General features: G+C 43.7%; 1 protein-coding gene across 1 annotated transcript in view; it reads right to left on the bottom strand.

Annotated features, from left to right (window-relative positions):
- The window catches only part of ALMS1 (ALMS1 centrosome and basal body associated protein), a 47418-nt gene extending 30475 nt beyond the window's left edge, over window positions 1-16943 (bottom strand). The window contains exons 1-6 of the mRNA XM_072335712.1: window positions 16833-16943; window positions 14170-14304; window positions 12992-13187; window positions 6035-6152; window positions 3365-5498; window positions 296-455 (exon numbers count right to left, since the gene is read on the bottom strand). Coding sequence (XP_072191813.1) covers window positions 296-455; window positions 3365-5498; window positions 6035-6152; window positions 12992-13187; window positions 14170-14304; window positions 16833-16880 — 2791 coding nt within the window. The 5' untranslated portion in view covers window positions 16881-16943. The remainder of the gene's footprint in view (window positions 1-295; window positions 456-3364; window positions 5499-6034; window positions 6153-12991; window positions 13188-14169; window positions 14305-16832) is intronic.
- Between the last annotated feature and the right edge of the window lie 227 nt (window positions 16944-17170).

Raw genomic sequence — 17170 nt, 5'->3', positions numbered from 1 at the left:
AAAGGACCACCATGATCATCTGGTTTCAATCCCCTGCTATGTGCAGGGTCTCCAACCAGCAGCCCAGGCTGCCCAGAGCCACATCCAGCCTGGCCTTGAATGCCTGCAGGGATGGGGCATCCACAGCCTCCTTGGGCAACCTGTTCCAGTGTGTCACCACCCTCTGTGTGAAAGGAGAAGGAACGCATATCAAATCATAGGAGAAGAAACAGACTTGACACTGCCAGGCCAAGAACAATCTCAGTGGTATGTGCTCACTAAGATTTGCGCATCACAAGGACTCCCTTCCCCATACCTTGTGGCTGCTGAATGGTCCTTGTCAGCGTGTCAGTGGAGTCCTTCAGTGTTCTGAGGTCTGAAGGGGAAAATTCAACTTCCCTGATTGGTCCTCGGGGCACAAAAGGAGTCAGTATAGTTCCAGGTGACTGGTCGATGCCAAGGTTGCGTAGGTAGATCTGGCAAAACAAAACATTTTGTATTCTTAGAGCATGACAACCAATTCTGAAGTCGTACATGTTTTGCCCGTCAACAGAATAGTTTGGTTGGAAGGGATCTTTGAAGATTGAGTCCAACTGCCTGACCGCTTTGCAGAACAACCAAAATTTAGGGCATATCTCTGAGGCCATTATCCAAATGCCTCTCAAGCACTGAGAGAAATCAGGCACCACCAACCTTTCTAGGAAGCTCGTTCCAGCATCTGACCACCTTCACCTTAAGAAACGCTTCTTAATATCAAGTATGGACCTCCTTAATCTTAGTCCTCAATCTTAGGATCAGCCCTAGAACTTGGGAACACCACATGCCAGATGTAGCCTAATTCCCTGTAACACTTTGACCTCTGCCATTCAGTCAGTTCATCACCCAGTATTGCACGAACCCCTTCATCTCACAGCTGGACAATTTGTCCAGAAGGACGCTGTGAGGGACAGCATCAAAGGCCTTACTTAAATCCAGAAAGATTACACTCTGTATTCTTTCACCCACAAAGCAAGTGACCTTTTCACAGAAGGAGAATAAATCACCAAGGCAAGACTTTCCCTTCGTGAACCCATGCTGACTATGCCTGATAATAGCTTTGTCCTTTAAATGCCATTCAATATCCTCAGGACAATCTTCTCCATAACTTTTCCAGGTAGAGGTTACACAAAGAGGCCTGCAGTTTCCTGGACCTTCTCTCACACCCTTGTTTTAGATGGGTACAACACTGGCCAGACTCCAATCGGTGGGGACCCCACAGACTCTCAAGATCTTTGGTAAATGGTTGAGGGGGGTCTAACATTCCCTAAGACCCTCAGAGCTCTGGGGTGAATCCCATCAGGCCATTGGGACTTAATATCATTCAGCTGATATGGGCATTTTCTTACAGTTTTACTGAAAATCCCTACTGCCCCAGACACAGCCCTTCAACTCAGAAGTCAGGACAGTCCAAAATCTACCTTTACTATTAAAAACTGAGGCCAAGAAGACATTAAATGCCTCCAACTCTTCCTCATTCTCACTCGACAGGAGAGCATCCTCAATCTGATGTTTCTCTTAGAACTTCTCTTGCCATTACATACTTTCAAACACCTTTCATACCGTTGTCTCACACCGCTTTGACCAGTGGGGACTCAATCTGGGCTTTGGCTTTTCGTGTTTCCTCCCTGCAGATGCCGCAGCTCTGTACTCTCCCCATGAAGTCTGACCTTGCCTCGAGTAATTTCTTCTCCCGCTGTAGCTCCAAGAGGAATTCCCTGTTCAGCCAGACCTGTTTTCTGCCCTACTGGCTTGACTTGCAGTGGAGTGGAACTGCAGGCTCCTGAACTTTTCAAAGGTGGCTCTTGAATGGCAACCAGCACTCATGTATCTCTGAACTCCGTACAGCAACATTTATAGATCCTAGCCAACTATTTCCTATGATTTTATTTAACTAAACCCACATATATAAGCTTTCCATATGTGACCTAACCTCTTTTACTTCGTTAGTGGTTTATGAGAACAAAATTCCTCAAAACTAGGGCTGGAGAATACCCCTTCAGTATATTCATTTAAAAAAAGGAGGTAAAAGACAATCATTACATTTCATTCACGCTACTTAAAAATATCCTTATCACAATATTTCCATTTGCTTCGATGCTTATTTTCTGAGACAACTCAGAGAAGAGCGCTTCTAAAACACAGCTCCAAAGATCTAATGATTACAGGAGTCATCTTGTGAGACGAGCAGCCACTTACTCAGAAGATAATTACATGTTTATCATCAATATAAAGCTGCATTTGATTTTCTCCAACACTCAATGGCTATTAGCGCAGTTCACATGGCTGCCACAATCTCCATTCTCACCAAATATCTTGAAATGGGGAAAGGAAAAAGGAAATCTGCACTGGGCACATAAGATAGAAGGGCGAAAGGGCACACACAGAAGCTTTGAATACCCTTCAAGAGCAGCACGAAAGGATCAGGAATTTATGTCTTAGGTACTGGAACAAAGTGAACAAGCAAGAGTATTTATAGGAAAAAGGCAATTTAATTTGTCAACGAGCTCTGTGTTGGTTTTGCTATTATTGCAGATCTGTGGGCGTGTGAAGTTCAGCTCCCTCTTGTGCAGCCTAACATTTCCTTAGTCAGCATTTGAGTCTCAGCTTTGTGTTTGGATAATTATATCCTGATCATATGAAAGAAGCTGGAAGATTAGAAATGGCTTCTCGATGCTCTGCTAAAAGAGCTGTAAGCATCTTACTTACAAGTCCTTGCATCAAATGGATTTCACCCGTCACTAATGCTGTGCCCTGTTCTTTTCTTGGGTCCTTTATTCTCCACCACCATTAGCCACCCATCTATATGTTCCTGCATTCTGTTACTATGACACCATCACTTATAACTTGAGGAAAAAGTATATACATACATATATACACACACATTCTCTTTCTTATGCCTGGCTCTTTCTTTTCCCATATTCAACACTACCTGGAAGTTATTTTGTTCAACTGAACAACAGTCATGGGTGAGGTTCATCAGTAGTGCAAACCAGTATAAAACCCATTTAATTTAGTGATGGGGACCATAAAAGAACAGTGGGGGAAGAAGACTGAGATGACCCAGACATTAAAATATTAGATCTGAAAAAGGATCTTAAGATTTATTAGGCACACATGAAAGATATCAATTAGTATTTCTGAAAGACTGGCCATTGCATTACAGGTTCCCAACATGATTAACCATCAGAAACTAAATATAAGAGTGACAGTCTCAACTCAGACAACCCACCCTGCAGCACCAGGATTACCTACTGCCCTACTTATTCTAGGGTAGCTGAGTGTATTCAGATCTCCTCTTAATCAGAGACAAATAGGACTTAAAGGTTCTTCTCAGAAATTAACTTACCGGGATCCTTTCTTCAATATTAAGCTCTTCTTTCTCTGGAGTCTCCAAAGCTGTGGTTGCTCTAACAGAGATGAAGTTGTCATCTTCTGCACTAGTAAAGAAGTGCCTGGTAACCACTGAAGAACACCCTGGGGAGCCCAAGGCCCCATGGCTGCTTTCCCCAGAACAAGCAGGAAGATTGGGATTATCTGGGGAAATATCAGCAAAATTGTCCTTTCTGACACGACCAACATCTAAGTTATGAGGCAGTCTTTGATTTTCAAGACCATCACATTTTTTCTGGGCATCAGTTGAAGAGCTTCCATCCTCTTTGATGAGGTGAGCAACTCTTTCACTGGAAACGAAAGCATTTGGATATGAGCTTTGCTCCATACTGTTACCTTCAGCACCTTTATCAACAGACCCAGAAGCAACCTCAGTTGTAAGCTTGTGCATCAAGGAGCCTCCTGATCTATATTCAGGCACTCCTGAATCATTACTTTCTAGAGGCTGCATTGCTTCATTAACAGGTTGAACAACATCAGCCTGGGAATTGTCCTTTCTTGCAACATTCACTGAGTTGTCAGACTGGGATCTAGTAAGAGGGTGGAAACGCTCTGAGCTTTTATTATGAAAATGAATATTTTCCAAGGAATGCTTCTCTCCAGAAGGAACAGCAACATAATCTTTAGGGCTTCCACTGCTGTTCTGCATTGAAAAAATATTGTTTGCAGAAACGGCAACTGCACTGTAGGCTTTCTTTCTATGTGAAATTACATTCTGGTTACATGAAGCCAGAGCATCAGTCATATTCTCTGGCTGGCTCATATTCCAAGTGTCCACCTTCTCCATGAAATTAAGTGATGGGAGTGACTGAATTCTTCCAGTGTGAGGATATTTCAGTTTTAAGGAGTCAAAGCGTTTGCTGTTTTCTTTTTGGGCACACTGGAGAGAACGTTGCTTCTCAACAGATGTAGGTGTACTGGTAGATGAGTTCCCACGATTGTCTTCATTTAAGCATAAAGGAGAGGCTTGACCATCTGATTTGAGCATATGAGCACCCAATTCTGCCTTGACATTTTTGTTTAAAAGTACCCCTGGAGTAGACTGATAGCTTGGATGGGAGAAGTGCCTAAAGAACGAGCCATCATCTACAATGAAATTAAGTGAAGGGGAAATGTCTGTAACTTTATGTCCCCTTTCTATGGAAACATCTGAAATAGTTAATTCAGCCTTGCGAACTCCAGGCTCTACTTCCACTCGGGCATTCTCATTGCAAGAAGGAGGAGATTCCACGTCGGTCATGACTTGTTTAGGGGCACTATCACTGGTGCTTGGCACAATTGGGCTCAACTCCTGTTCTCTCAAACCTTGCTTCTCCAGGAAAGCTCCCCGGAGTTCATTAGTAACAGCTACAAACTTCACGCTTCCAAAGCCATTCAAATCAACTCGGCACTCCTTGGACTCTCCAGTTATGTCTGAAGTCTTTGCAGAAAACACGTCCCGTGCACCTGAATTTTTACAACTGCTTTTCTTCAAATCATCAGATAATGTCTTAGAAGAACCAAGCTCAGGAACTTCTTTTTCCAGCCTCTCTGGATGTCTCAGGCACCCTTCTGACTCACTCCCAGCCATTTTTACCCTTTCCATTTGCATTTCTCTTTCACTTTTTCCTGAATTCTTTGTCAGGGCTGTTTTACAAGAGGAGTTTTCAGAGGACGAGAATTCATCACGCCCCAATAACTCTTTTTCTTTCTCTGAAAGCTCAAAAACTGGAGCCAGCACATTGTTGTCACAAGTGAAACGTTCATCTTCTACAGAAGTACCATAGGTCTGCTTTGCAAGTGAAGCTTCCATCTGGTTCGTTGCTTTGTCACCCATCTGGGGGATCAGTACCTTCTCATTAGTACCAGTCTTGCAGTCTTCACTTGCTTCCTTGTTCCTAAGTAGTTGTTCAGAAAAATGAGAGGCTTGCTGAGACAAATAGTTGGCATCACAAGGTTCTGTCTGCCCAAATGAAAGGGGATGCTGGGACAATGAACAGCAGCCACTGGGAGCATCAGAGGGTGTTTCAACATCTGTCAGGCAGGCAGCTCCTGGTATGTGCAAAGGATTTGAATGCTGCTCAGAAGCACCAGAAACATCAGGGACTCCTCTATAAGAAAAGAGAACAGTAAGTACATTTCTGGTGATGTTTTTTTTCCCCATTGCCACATTTGTATTTTCTACTTTAGGGTAAGAGGCTAAAAGAGGACTTAATCCAAACAATTAGGGTTTAGTAACATGCACATAAATGCAACCTCTAAAAAGGGGAAAAAGAATTACTAATTACTATTTAAAATACAAGTTGGATCTGATTTTTGTCCCCAGAATTCAATCAATTTTATTTCACAATCTAAAGAGATGTCTGGAAGGGCAGAGTTCTTCATCTGCTCATTTTTTTCAGCTACATTAGAATGAAGAGTTCACGAGGTCTATTCAGGTGTCCCCTTGTTCAAACTCTTCTGTAGGCAAAGTAAAGCAAAGAATTCTAACAAAGCCTTCCCTCTACCAAAAGGAAAATATAAAAGAAATCACATCTTTGTCCTATTTCCGTGACTGTCAAATGGTAATTACGAAAGGAAGGACAAATTATGGCCAACCAGGAAAAGAAGTTGCATTCTGCCATGACAACAGGTAACTTCATCCTACCTTAAATGAATGAAATCCCTTTCTGATTGCTGGAAAAGCGTCTCATCCAAAATCCTTTGGCCTGGTGTTGAATACATCAGCAAAGGAAGACAGGGAGAGAATTGACTGTCCTGAATATCTGTTACAAATAATAACAGCACAGTAGTAAGTTTGTAAGGCTTAACACTGACATGGCAACTAACACAGCTTTCAAACCCAGATGTATGCCAACTGCACAGTGACAAGACCCCACTATTCACTCTGCAGAAGCTTTATTTCCTTACGTATGAAATTCAGTTTTCTAACCTACCCAACTCATGTTTCTTCTCGCCAATCTGAAAGCACTGCTTGGCGCTGACATCCCAAACTTACCCTCTTATCCTTCAATTAATCTTTGTGCCCAACCTCTGTCCTCTTCCAGTCATCAGTCAGCACCTCCCCTAGTGATTTCCACACTAGGGCTTCCACCCAGATCAACATTCATTCCATCAACAAAGCACTGATGTCTTCTCCACTCACCATAAGTTTTCATTACAGCAAAGGCTTCCCTTAGAGTTTAAAGATGCAAGTAATAGCAAAATTTAGTCATCGCCATGATATCAGTACCAGTGTTTACTATGTAGGAGTAAGTTTGAGTTTCTATTGTGCGTTTCTTTCAGCTACTTGGCACATTTAACCTTTTTAATTCCATACTTTGAAAAACAAAAGGAAATGCTTTATACCACAAAAAGAAAACCAGCTACAAGCTCGTATCTGATAGATGGAAATGACTACACACGTCCTGATAAATGTTACACAGTTACTTACAGTACTGCTGTAAGCAAACACACGTTTTTAAGCTAATGAGCAACCTGTCATCAAGAGTCTGAATTTCAGGATCATAGTTCTCATTGACTTAAATTAGGTTCTTTAGTTTTCAGGCATCACAAACAAACTATACTCCGCATCACTGACCGAAGTGTAATCACATCAGATTAGAGCCATTACACACAAAGAATCAACTTCAACATTACGTCAGCTTTATCCTGAGGCTTTCCACACAGCCTATTACATCACCTGATGAGTGGTATCCAACCACAAGACGACCTTTCTGATTCACTTGTAACTTAATACTCCCAATTAACGTCTTTAATTACTTTAGAATATTACATGGCAGGAGCACAACTATCGGAGTAGGAATCATTCTCCATCATCCAGCAATGCCCTACTTCCCATCCCATCAGCAGATATAATAATAATAATAGATGCTACACAGTTTCAAAGACTCCCTTCTATCCCAGCAGCTGGCTGCACCACATGGCAGGCCTAATGTCTCCTAAAGGAAGCCAAACTTATACCTTAGCATCTATGGTACAGATGGCACAAGCATGCTGCAGCAACTCAAGCAGGGAGTCATGTTTTTCCAGCATTCAGTACCTCTCCAAAGCTCAACTCTCCCCATTGCTCCATTAGGTAAATGCACTGCGTTACTCACCACTCCACTGCACTTTCATCTTAAATATTTGCAATACCAAACAGATAGGAAATGTAAGATAAGCTGTCTGCTTTTTCAGACGTTTCAGGGGACAGAACGATACGCATCTGAATATTAAGAAGTAGTGCTACTTCTGAGCAACCCGACAAAAGGAAGTGTTTAGAACAGGCTCTGATGTAGACTGGTAAGCAGCAGTGCAAAACAGGGTGAAAAACGTGTATGGTAACGTTATCAAAAGTAGTTAAAACAGAAAGGAAGAACAAAAAGAAGAAGAAAACATTGACAGCATCGGTGTGGGAGAAGCAGGATCCAAGGGCAATAGGAGCAAGGTCAGCGATGCCTCATTTATAACAGCGTCAGGGCTGCAATCAGCAGCGTGGCCACATTTCCAACACTGATCTGTATTTGTGATTTCAGTCGCAGTTTGAATCATGGTTTATAAACCAAGGAACTGATTTAATCTACTGTGATTTGTAACATTTATTTCAAGCTTAGAGAAAACAGAGGCTTGCTTTCAATTGCTGCTACAGGCTTAGAATGCAATACATTCTGCACAGTAGATCTCTCATTCCCAAACGCTTATTGGGAATAGACAAAGTTAATGAATGTTTGATTGAATACATTGCAATGTTCACTACATATTTACTCAAGTGATTGTTTTTTGTTTCTATTATACTTGAATATCCTGAAACAAAATATACGCTACGGTTTGTCTGTTAAGCAAGTTGGAAGCCAAACTCCCTTAGCTGTATTAAATGCACTTTTTTCCTCCCGAACCTTGTTTTGCATTTAAAACGATATTACCGAACAATAGTAATTGCAGTTATTGAATTAGACTTGTCATCTCACATCATGATACGCTTCGTGTTCTCAGAACTGGCAACTCACTTTTATTCATACAATGGAAGAAGCTTTCCTCCATTTTCAGCTTCTTCGCTTTGAATGAAAAACTGTTTTCAAGCTCAAGCTGAGAATCAGCAGTGCTTAAAGAGAAAGCCTTCTGCACCATACAGCCTGCGGGTGCTGCCTTTGTAAATGAAGAGACAAAAAAGACGACGAGGGAGGGAACTGAAAAATAACTGGGGGGAAAAAAAGATGTCAACAAAAATAGATCCTGCCAAACAATTTATTAATGCATCTACACGCTCTGATGAAATAGATGCGTGTGTACATAAAGTCACAACACTTGGCTGATAAATCAGTGCTTTGAGGATATACTTGATCCAATTTCAGTATCTCTTAATAGTTGCTCTATGAAATTCAGCTTCAAACTGATGAGAAATAATACAGCATTCCCCTCACAACGACACACAGCAAATCCTCACTACACAAGTGTGCATCTTGTCCCCTCAGCAGCCAATCTTGGCCCTGTCCTGTTTGGAACCACTGGACTGGCCTCCAGAAATCCACGTTCTTTCAAAGCAAGCGGATGAGGCAGATGTTTGCTAAGCAATGAGCAGCTTGTATCACCAGTCCTGAGCACTCTGGGTCACCATGCAGAACAGCATGGCAAATGATAGAAATCTTCCCATAACCGAGGCCCAGTTGTACATCCCTGGGAACAAAGCACAATTGCAAATCTAACAATCAAGGACTATCTTGGGGTTGTGACTAACCAAGCAGAACAGGAGTCCGGTGCATTACCATATCCAAAATGGCAAGCACATTTGTCATCACAGATGCCTGCTAGACCTGTTTAGTGTAGGGCAACCTATTCACATCTTGTATGTAAGTACAGAAGATCAGAACTTCGGTCATTAGGAGCATTTCAGACAATAGATAACAGCAGTCCAACATAAAACCCTGAAGCTATGCAAACTCAGATGACAAATAAGATAGCCCTGAGTGTATCAACATGCTCCTACATTGTTGGCTCTCTATGAGACACACAAGGCAGTTTAGATAGAACACAGAACATTCATAGCTTCAGCATTTATATTCAACAGCACAAGTTTGGATTCAGTTCTCTCTTCCTTCCATCCTCAGCTTCCTTCACAATACCTGAACAGGAGCCCCCAAAGTCCTCCAACGCCACTTAAAGCAGCAGAACTGCACTACAAGAGAAAGCCCCAATCACTAAACATCAGCCTAACGATGTGTTTCCCCACTCTTTTTCCTTCCCCCTCCCTTGAACAGACAGCAGAACTTCAAGCCAAACGAAATGTCACGTTAGAGTTAGAAGTGGAGATGGTAGCATTTCAATCCCAACAGCGAGCTGGTCTGATTGCACTGATTCACGCAGCTACAGGATGAAGCAGAAACGGTACAGCAGGAACAAACGATGCAAACCCAAGCTCTTCCTTTTCAGAAGCAGCCTTCAGCTGACTAAATATAGGCACGACTGCACCCCAGCCTAGAGCCTCCACTTCAGTCTTGCTTCCCTGATTCCAAAGAGGGCTCTGGCTTTGCCCTGTAGCAGAGATGTGCCTTCGGCTGTCAGACCATACCTTCCCCAGAGCTTTCCCATCACGGGAGCAGTGGTGAGCAGTGACTTGAAGCAGCAGCTGACTGACAAGGCCAGGCAAAAAGAGGGAAGAAAAAGGGAACAGAATAAAAGAAATAGGAGGAAAATGAGTAGCTGAGATTCACTACATTCACATCCTTGGTGGAAACCCTCTCCTCCAGCCTGAGCCCTGCACAACCTGTAGAAACACCCTCATCGATTCAATAGCTGACATTAAACAGGGGCTACAAGACAGACATTTAATGCAGCGCAACTCCATCCACGTCAAATGTTTTACCTTCTGCAGTTTTTGTTTTTAACCTTTTCCAGTCTTACAGCACACAAAGTCTAACGCTTTCAGTAACCTTCTTCCTTCTAGAGGGGAAAAAAAGATCACTGCTATCATATTTTGGATGCTTACGATGATCGAGGGGCTCATTACATTCAGCCATAACCCAGGTTTTGCAGGCAGAGAAGCAGGTGCTTGATGCTTAAAGCAGCGAGTGACGTCAGTACAACACTCTTTGAGGATCTTGTGTCAAAACAGTAATTCTTCCTGCTGTCGCTCTGAAGGTCAAAAGCTTCCTCACAGTTGAATTGAGTGAACAAGCAAAGCTGGGCATGCTACTTTATCTTACAGCCTGCTGACAATTCTGAATGCCAGAGTCAAACTGCCATTTGTGGAAGATAGGAAAAAGAAAGGCAAAACAAAAACAAAACCTTCTTGGCTTTGTCAATCTGTTCCACGATGCAGCAGGAGCAATTTCAACACAACCGTCATTCTTATTTTTTCTTCCTACCACCAAAAGGGGATTCAAAACACTTTCCAAACAAAGGAATAGATTAGCATTATAGCATAGCGATATTCAGGCTGAACCCATAAGGCCTGTAAGAGCCACTTAGTAGGTTGTTTCCCCCAAGGCAACTCCAAACCCATCCCCTTAAGCAGCTGTGTAACTTCAGAACAAAGAGCAGCATGAGCACAAGCAGGTAGAGGAACAGTGAACTGCAAGCTGAACTCATCATTAACTGGAAGAAACAGAGGCTTATCTTAAAATATCACAAGCAATCATGCTATTTGCCTATAATTATTTTGTTTGTTCCTGAAAAGAACGGCCCAGTGGTGCAGTGAAACCAGCCTTAGAGACAGCTCTATTCAGCAATTTCAGTTCCATCCTGGAAAAGTGAGTCACAAATATAACATAATGGGTGTGGTAACACTTGGTCTTGCAATGATCCTCTAAGGGAAATCAATACCAAGAGGAACACTTCAGATTTAGTAACAGCGTTGTTCAGAAATGAGTTTTCAGAAATATATGCAAGTATGTGCATTAAAGGAGTCTTGATGGGGTGCCAGGCAAGAAAAGAACTAACACTGAATAGCACAACTTTAGGCCTAAATGCAATAGCTCTGTTGCAACCAATGGACAATAAGGCGGAGGGAGTGGTGGGCAAAGGCTTAATATGGTAACTTGGATGTAAGGAAGCAGAAATGCAATCATAGAATTCATAGAATGGCCTGGGTTGAAAAGGACCACAAGGATCATCTGGTTCCAACCCCCTGCTATGTGCAGGGTTGTCAACCAGCAGACCAGGCTGCCCAGAGCCACATCCAGCCTGGCCTTGAATGCCTGCAGGGATGGGGCATCCACAGCCTCCTTGGGCAACCTGTTCCAGTGCATCACCACCTTCTGGGTGAAAAACTTCCTCCTAATACCCAACCTAAACCTCCTCTGTCTCAGTTTAAAACCATTCCCCCTTGTTCTGTCACTGTCCACCCTCATAAACAGCCGTTAACCCTCCTGTTTATAAGCTCTTTTCAAACACTTGAAGGCCACAATGAGGTCTCCCCAAAGCTTTCTCTTCTCCAAGCAATAAATTATAACAATCCAAACGTAAGCAAAGCAAGCAAGGAAACCAGTTCAGCTTTGGTATCTAACACAAGCATTCATAACAGTCTTCACTAGTTTTGTCTTCCATAGATAGCACAGGAAGAGAAACAAACTACTTAAGCCATCTGGGTATTGAAAACTACACGGGGGGGGAAAAACGATCTCTTTTGCTCAGTCGGCCATGCTGTATTTAAATGCAGTTTGATCCCAAAATATGGTTTGTCTTCTTGGCTGTCAGGAATGCTGCTGTCATCAGCCCTCCAAGGTCCCTTTCTGCTGAGCTGCTCTCCAGTCACTTCTCTCCCAAATACTTAATAAGTCAATTGCCAGAGCTGAAAAAAAGCTAAATACTAATAAATAAAGGCAATGGAGGAAAATAGATCCAATCAAAGTTGGCTCCACTTCCAGGATTAATTGGTTTTTCTTGCTGGGGACAGATGCATTTGCTATGATTAATAGCAATCAATGGGGAAAAAAAATAATCACTCCTTTCTGCCATTTTGAGGATAATTACAAATTACTACAATAAATCAGTAGTGTTGTGGTATTCTTTGTGTCTCAAGATGCAGAGAGTGATGCAGTGATACTAATAGAAGTCTTATAAGATTTGCCAGTAGCAGAGGATTAAGCGTCACAGAAGTAGAATTAAATGGAATATTCTGACTCCACAAGGATGAAAATGAATATAATCCAGAATGGATGAGAGTAAAACCTTAAAACTTTGGAACTCTCTAATCAATCTGTAACTAAATCGCAGTGATTAGATGTGAAGGGAAGCAAAAGAAAGGCTTATCTTTCCCAGTTAGAACTAGAAAGCGTTTCTGACAGCAACAAAAACTGTACCCAAACACAAGTGTTAGTAATTAGGACCACTAATAGAACACTAAGTACTATAGTAGTAGTCTGTGGCCACTAAAATATCATTGATCTGAGCACACCTTGCAGAAAGGAGTGCACAGTGGCTTGAATACATGAGGAAGGGGTACAAGCTATCTCATTCTGAAGATGTGATTTGACAACAACATTATATAGAACACAATTTGTCAACAGCAGTTCTCAAAATAAGAAGATGAATCCAGGCTGGAGACTGCTTATAAAGAAGAGGAAAATCCTAATCATTGAGCAGATTTTAAATCAAAGTAAAAAGGGAAGTGCCACGTTGAACATACCCAGCAGCAAGCCATGCACTGTATCTTCAGGATGCTGCCTTCTCGATGTTTCTGCTGAAGACAACACTCCTTCCTCCAGTGTAGGGAACTCAGACAGGTCATTTCTATCAGAAGCCAGGCCAAGGTTTGTCTCTGAGGCAGCAGTTAAACGGCTGGCATCCACCTCTGCTGGAAGCTGATACCATGAGTCAATTTCCTAAGAATAGGCCGGGAGATAAAACGTGCACTAGCATTAGGAAGAAAGTTTTGTAAGATGCACTTGCAAGGAAATAAAACTTAAGCTGCAAAATAGCAAAACTGTTGCTTCTAAGTGACACTTCCTATGCAAATACTCAGTTCTTAGATGTAAAAGAAGTACAATGCACTCATGAACTGCTCAAGTCTGTTGTCAGTTCTTACCACCTACTGCTCACCAGCCTTCCATCTCCTGTCAGAAACCGAGCTCTCTCTCTCTCACTCTCTCTCTCACCAAATCCTACAAATGCAGAAAATTTTTCCAAACCAAAATCACAGAATGGTTTGGGTTGGAAGGGACCTCAAGGATCATCAAGCTGCAACCTCCCTGCCACAGGCAGGGCCACCAACCTCCACTTCTAATAACAGCCCAGGCTGCCCAGGGCCCCATCCATGTTGAACTCGGCCTTCAGCACCTCCAAGGATGAATAGGGCATCCACAGCCACTCTAGGCAGATGTTCCAGCACCTCACCACTCTCTCTGTAAAGAACTTCCCCCTTATATCCAACCTAAATATTCCCTCTTTCAACTCAAAACCATTTCCCCTCATCCTGCTGCTATCTACCCTTTCAAAGAACTGACTCCCTCCTGTTTATAGGCTCCCTTTATGTATTGGAAAGTTGCAATGAGGTCACCTCACAGATTTCTCCGGGCTGAACAAGCCCAGCTCTCTCAGCCTGTCTTCATAGGGGAGGTGCTGCAGCCCTCTGATCATCTTTGTGATATATCTCACTCCGAAAGAACAACCCTGATGGAGACAAATGCTTCAGGAGGATGCTGGGTGATACAGCACCCAACAGAGCACAGCAGAGACGGCTTGCAGCATGCAGCTTACAATTAACAAGCAAAGCATTTTCCAATTGCACAGAATAAAGCACTCTGTATTATTTTAAACCCCATAAGTAACCTTCAGCCACAACGCATAGAAGCACAACCCAAATACCTGATGAGCAGCTGTTCTCTGACGTATTGCTTCTCCCAGGGAGATCCCGCTGGTAGCTGAGACCTGGGTCTCACTGCTGCTCTGGCTTAAGGATTCCTCCCTCCAGCTGCGGCGTGGCGGAGTTGTTGCAATAGGCTGAAAGAAAAATGCATGTTTTTAATGCAAAACATAATTTCTGGGTACGTATACATATATTTCATAGCCCATTAAATAGAAAATAGACATCTCCAGTACCATAACTTAGGCATCTACCACCAATGTATTTAGCCAATGACTGAAACTCCACAGGGTCGAGACACTCAACTAAGAAAGGCAGCTTCATTTGCTGCTTTAGAACCCCAAAACTGAGCCCATGGGGCTGCTTGTGAATTTAGCCAGCCCAGCACTGCCGACCACAGCCAGAATCCCACATGCTGCCTGTAGACAGCTATGGGTCACCTGGGAGCCCTACAAACCTGAACCTACAGCTTCTGTACTGGGCAGCAAAGCAAAACACTTGGAACAGCAAGAATATTTGTGCTCACATTTCCCTTCCAAGCAAGGTGCTGAAGCATCGAGGAACCCAGAACACAGGGAGCAGCTGTCCAACACTGTCTCAAAGTGTTTCTCTGTACTCATAAAAGTTTGCTCAAAGTGACAAAGCTAAAGGCAATAACTGCAGCCTGTATCCGTACCTTCAGTCACTACAGCACTGCACTCCCCTAGTTTTTTCTTCTTCACACTAATCAAGTCATTAAATGAAGTGGCACTGAAGTGCACACAACAGCAGCTCTGAATTCAAAACATTCCAGCAGCTATTCCATAATTTAATTGAGGTTGAATATTGAAACTTTGATTTCATATGGCAAATTTTATTAATTCAGATGGAAATTGATAGCATCAGGTAGGGGACCCACACTGTGCCAAAAAGAAAGAGGTACTGCTTTTATTTAGCTATGCTGAGCACAACTAATTAACTGAGTGTTTTAGAGGACAGAAGAATGGATGAGCAACGACAGTTAAGATGCATACAATGAACAAAAGACTTCAACAGCAGAACTGTGCGTCTTATTCTTCACTCTCCTCTTTAAAACAGCCTATGGTGAGCAAACCCTGTCCAACTCGATCACTTAGTGGAGCTTCTGAAGCACTTTTGGCTGAACAGCAGGCCTCCAACCAAAGCTGACCCCTAGATGAATCTCACAGTCAAACGTTATATATCATCAGCACCTGAGCATTAGCAATATGTGTATCTTGGACAAAACCATAAACTGGCCCTTCAGTGGGAAGGTAGAGCTTCTGTTCCCCCTTAGCAAGCAAAAATGGGATATCTAAGTCAACTACATGTTTCTTTAGGCAGTTCTGAACACAGTTAACAGCCTACTACTACTACGCTGTATTGCTTTACTGCCTATTAGAATACAGAAAAGAAGCAAGCAGGGCACGGTAGTACACACTGCTTAGTCCTCTCAATAGAAGCTTGCTGATATATGGCACTCATAAAGCTACAGCCCTGAGTGCGACAACTTTAACAAAGGTGGGCTTACAGAGTTAGCCTCTCTCTGCTGATTGAAATGATAGCTAATGTCTCTTGAACACACAGTAAAGGTGTAAGAGCAGCCACAGCAGGACAAGCAGCAGATACAGCTGGCATCTGCACCCCCCATGCCCCAGCACTCACAGCAGGCAGTGTGCTGGCAGCACGCTTGGCTCAGGTCCATCTGGTACTCCCAGCTCCGAGCTCTGGTTGTCAGAGCAGCAACAACACCACAGGGCTAAACAAATGTGGAGAAGGAAGCAATGGCTGCCATGAGACAACCAAACACAGAGCTCCAAATGGGGCAAAAGGATCCGATCTACGATGAATACCAGGAAGATAAAACTATTTGCTCACTGGCCTGTAACTCTGTGATAAGTTATATGTGATGGTAACTCCAAAAGTTATGTCTGTGAATCAGTGTGCAGATAAACTTCATTTCTATTTAAGCATACATAAGTCATATACATATACACACAGTCACACAAGAGCTTCTGCTTCCTAATAACACACTGTGAACAGTTTTTCACCACAGAGCTTCCAAACTGCCCCACTTGAACCCCTCTGCTTCCATCAGCTGAAGCTGGACTTGCCTTTAACCGTGTCACACTTCAATAGTTGACTGCATCCATTCATTTAATTCCTATTCATTGCCCAGGTAAAACTGAATCCTGTAGCAACCCATGATTCTTCCATGGAGGGGGCTCAAAGCCAGGCTGGATGTGGCTCTGGGCAGCCTGGGCTGCTGGTTGGTGACCATATAGCAGGGGGTTGGAACCAGATGATCACTGTGGTACTTTATAACCCAGGCCATTCTATGATCCACAATCTCTTCATCTCCAATGCTGCACAGCACACAGAGCCCTTATGGGTCACAGGGGGCTCCGAGGGGGCCCCTCTATCCCCCTGTGGAGCTGATACAAAGCTAAGCAGGCACAAAGCAAAAGCAGGCCGATGTCTCACACAAACACACACTGAAAGGACGGAGGGGGGGAAGGACCAGACCAGGCCCATCTGCAGCCCCTCTTTGCCCAGGGAAGGAGGAAAGCGGCCTGTTGGAGCTCAACGCTCCCACCTACACCTTCCCTGTCAGATAACCTCCCCCAAAACCCTCCTAACCGAGCCGTTCAGCGCTGCCCAAACTCACAGGAACTCGCTGCTCCTCCTCATCCTCCACCTCCTCTCCCGGCTCCATGGCCGCCGCCACCGCCGAGCTGCCCCGCCGCCACAGCGCCCGCTCCGCGCATGCGCCGCCGCCCCGTCGCTAAGGACTCGCTGCGGCACCGCGCATGCGTCAACGGTAAAGAGAGAGCGCGGGAAAGTGGGCGGGCGGAGCGGTACCCGGATGTGGGCGGGCCGCTGCGGTCATGTAGTCCAACCCCAACCCACCACAGTGAGCGTGTTAATATGGGGGGTGTTCAGTTCAATGGGTTCAGAGACTCATGGAGTGGTTTGAGTTGGGAGAGATCCTTCAAGGCCAGCTGA

This window comes from Excalfactoria chinensis, chromosome 4, assembly GCF_039878825.1.
Source record: "Excalfactoria chinensis isolate bCotChi1 chromosome 4, bCotChi1.hap2, whole genome shotgun sequence".
Lineage (NCBI taxonomy): Eukaryota > Metazoa > Chordata > Aves > Galliformes > Phasianidae > Excalfactoria > Excalfactoria chinensis.
The sequence above is the reverse complement of the archived record's forward strand: the minus strand, read 5'-3'. Positions and strand labels throughout refer to the sequence as shown.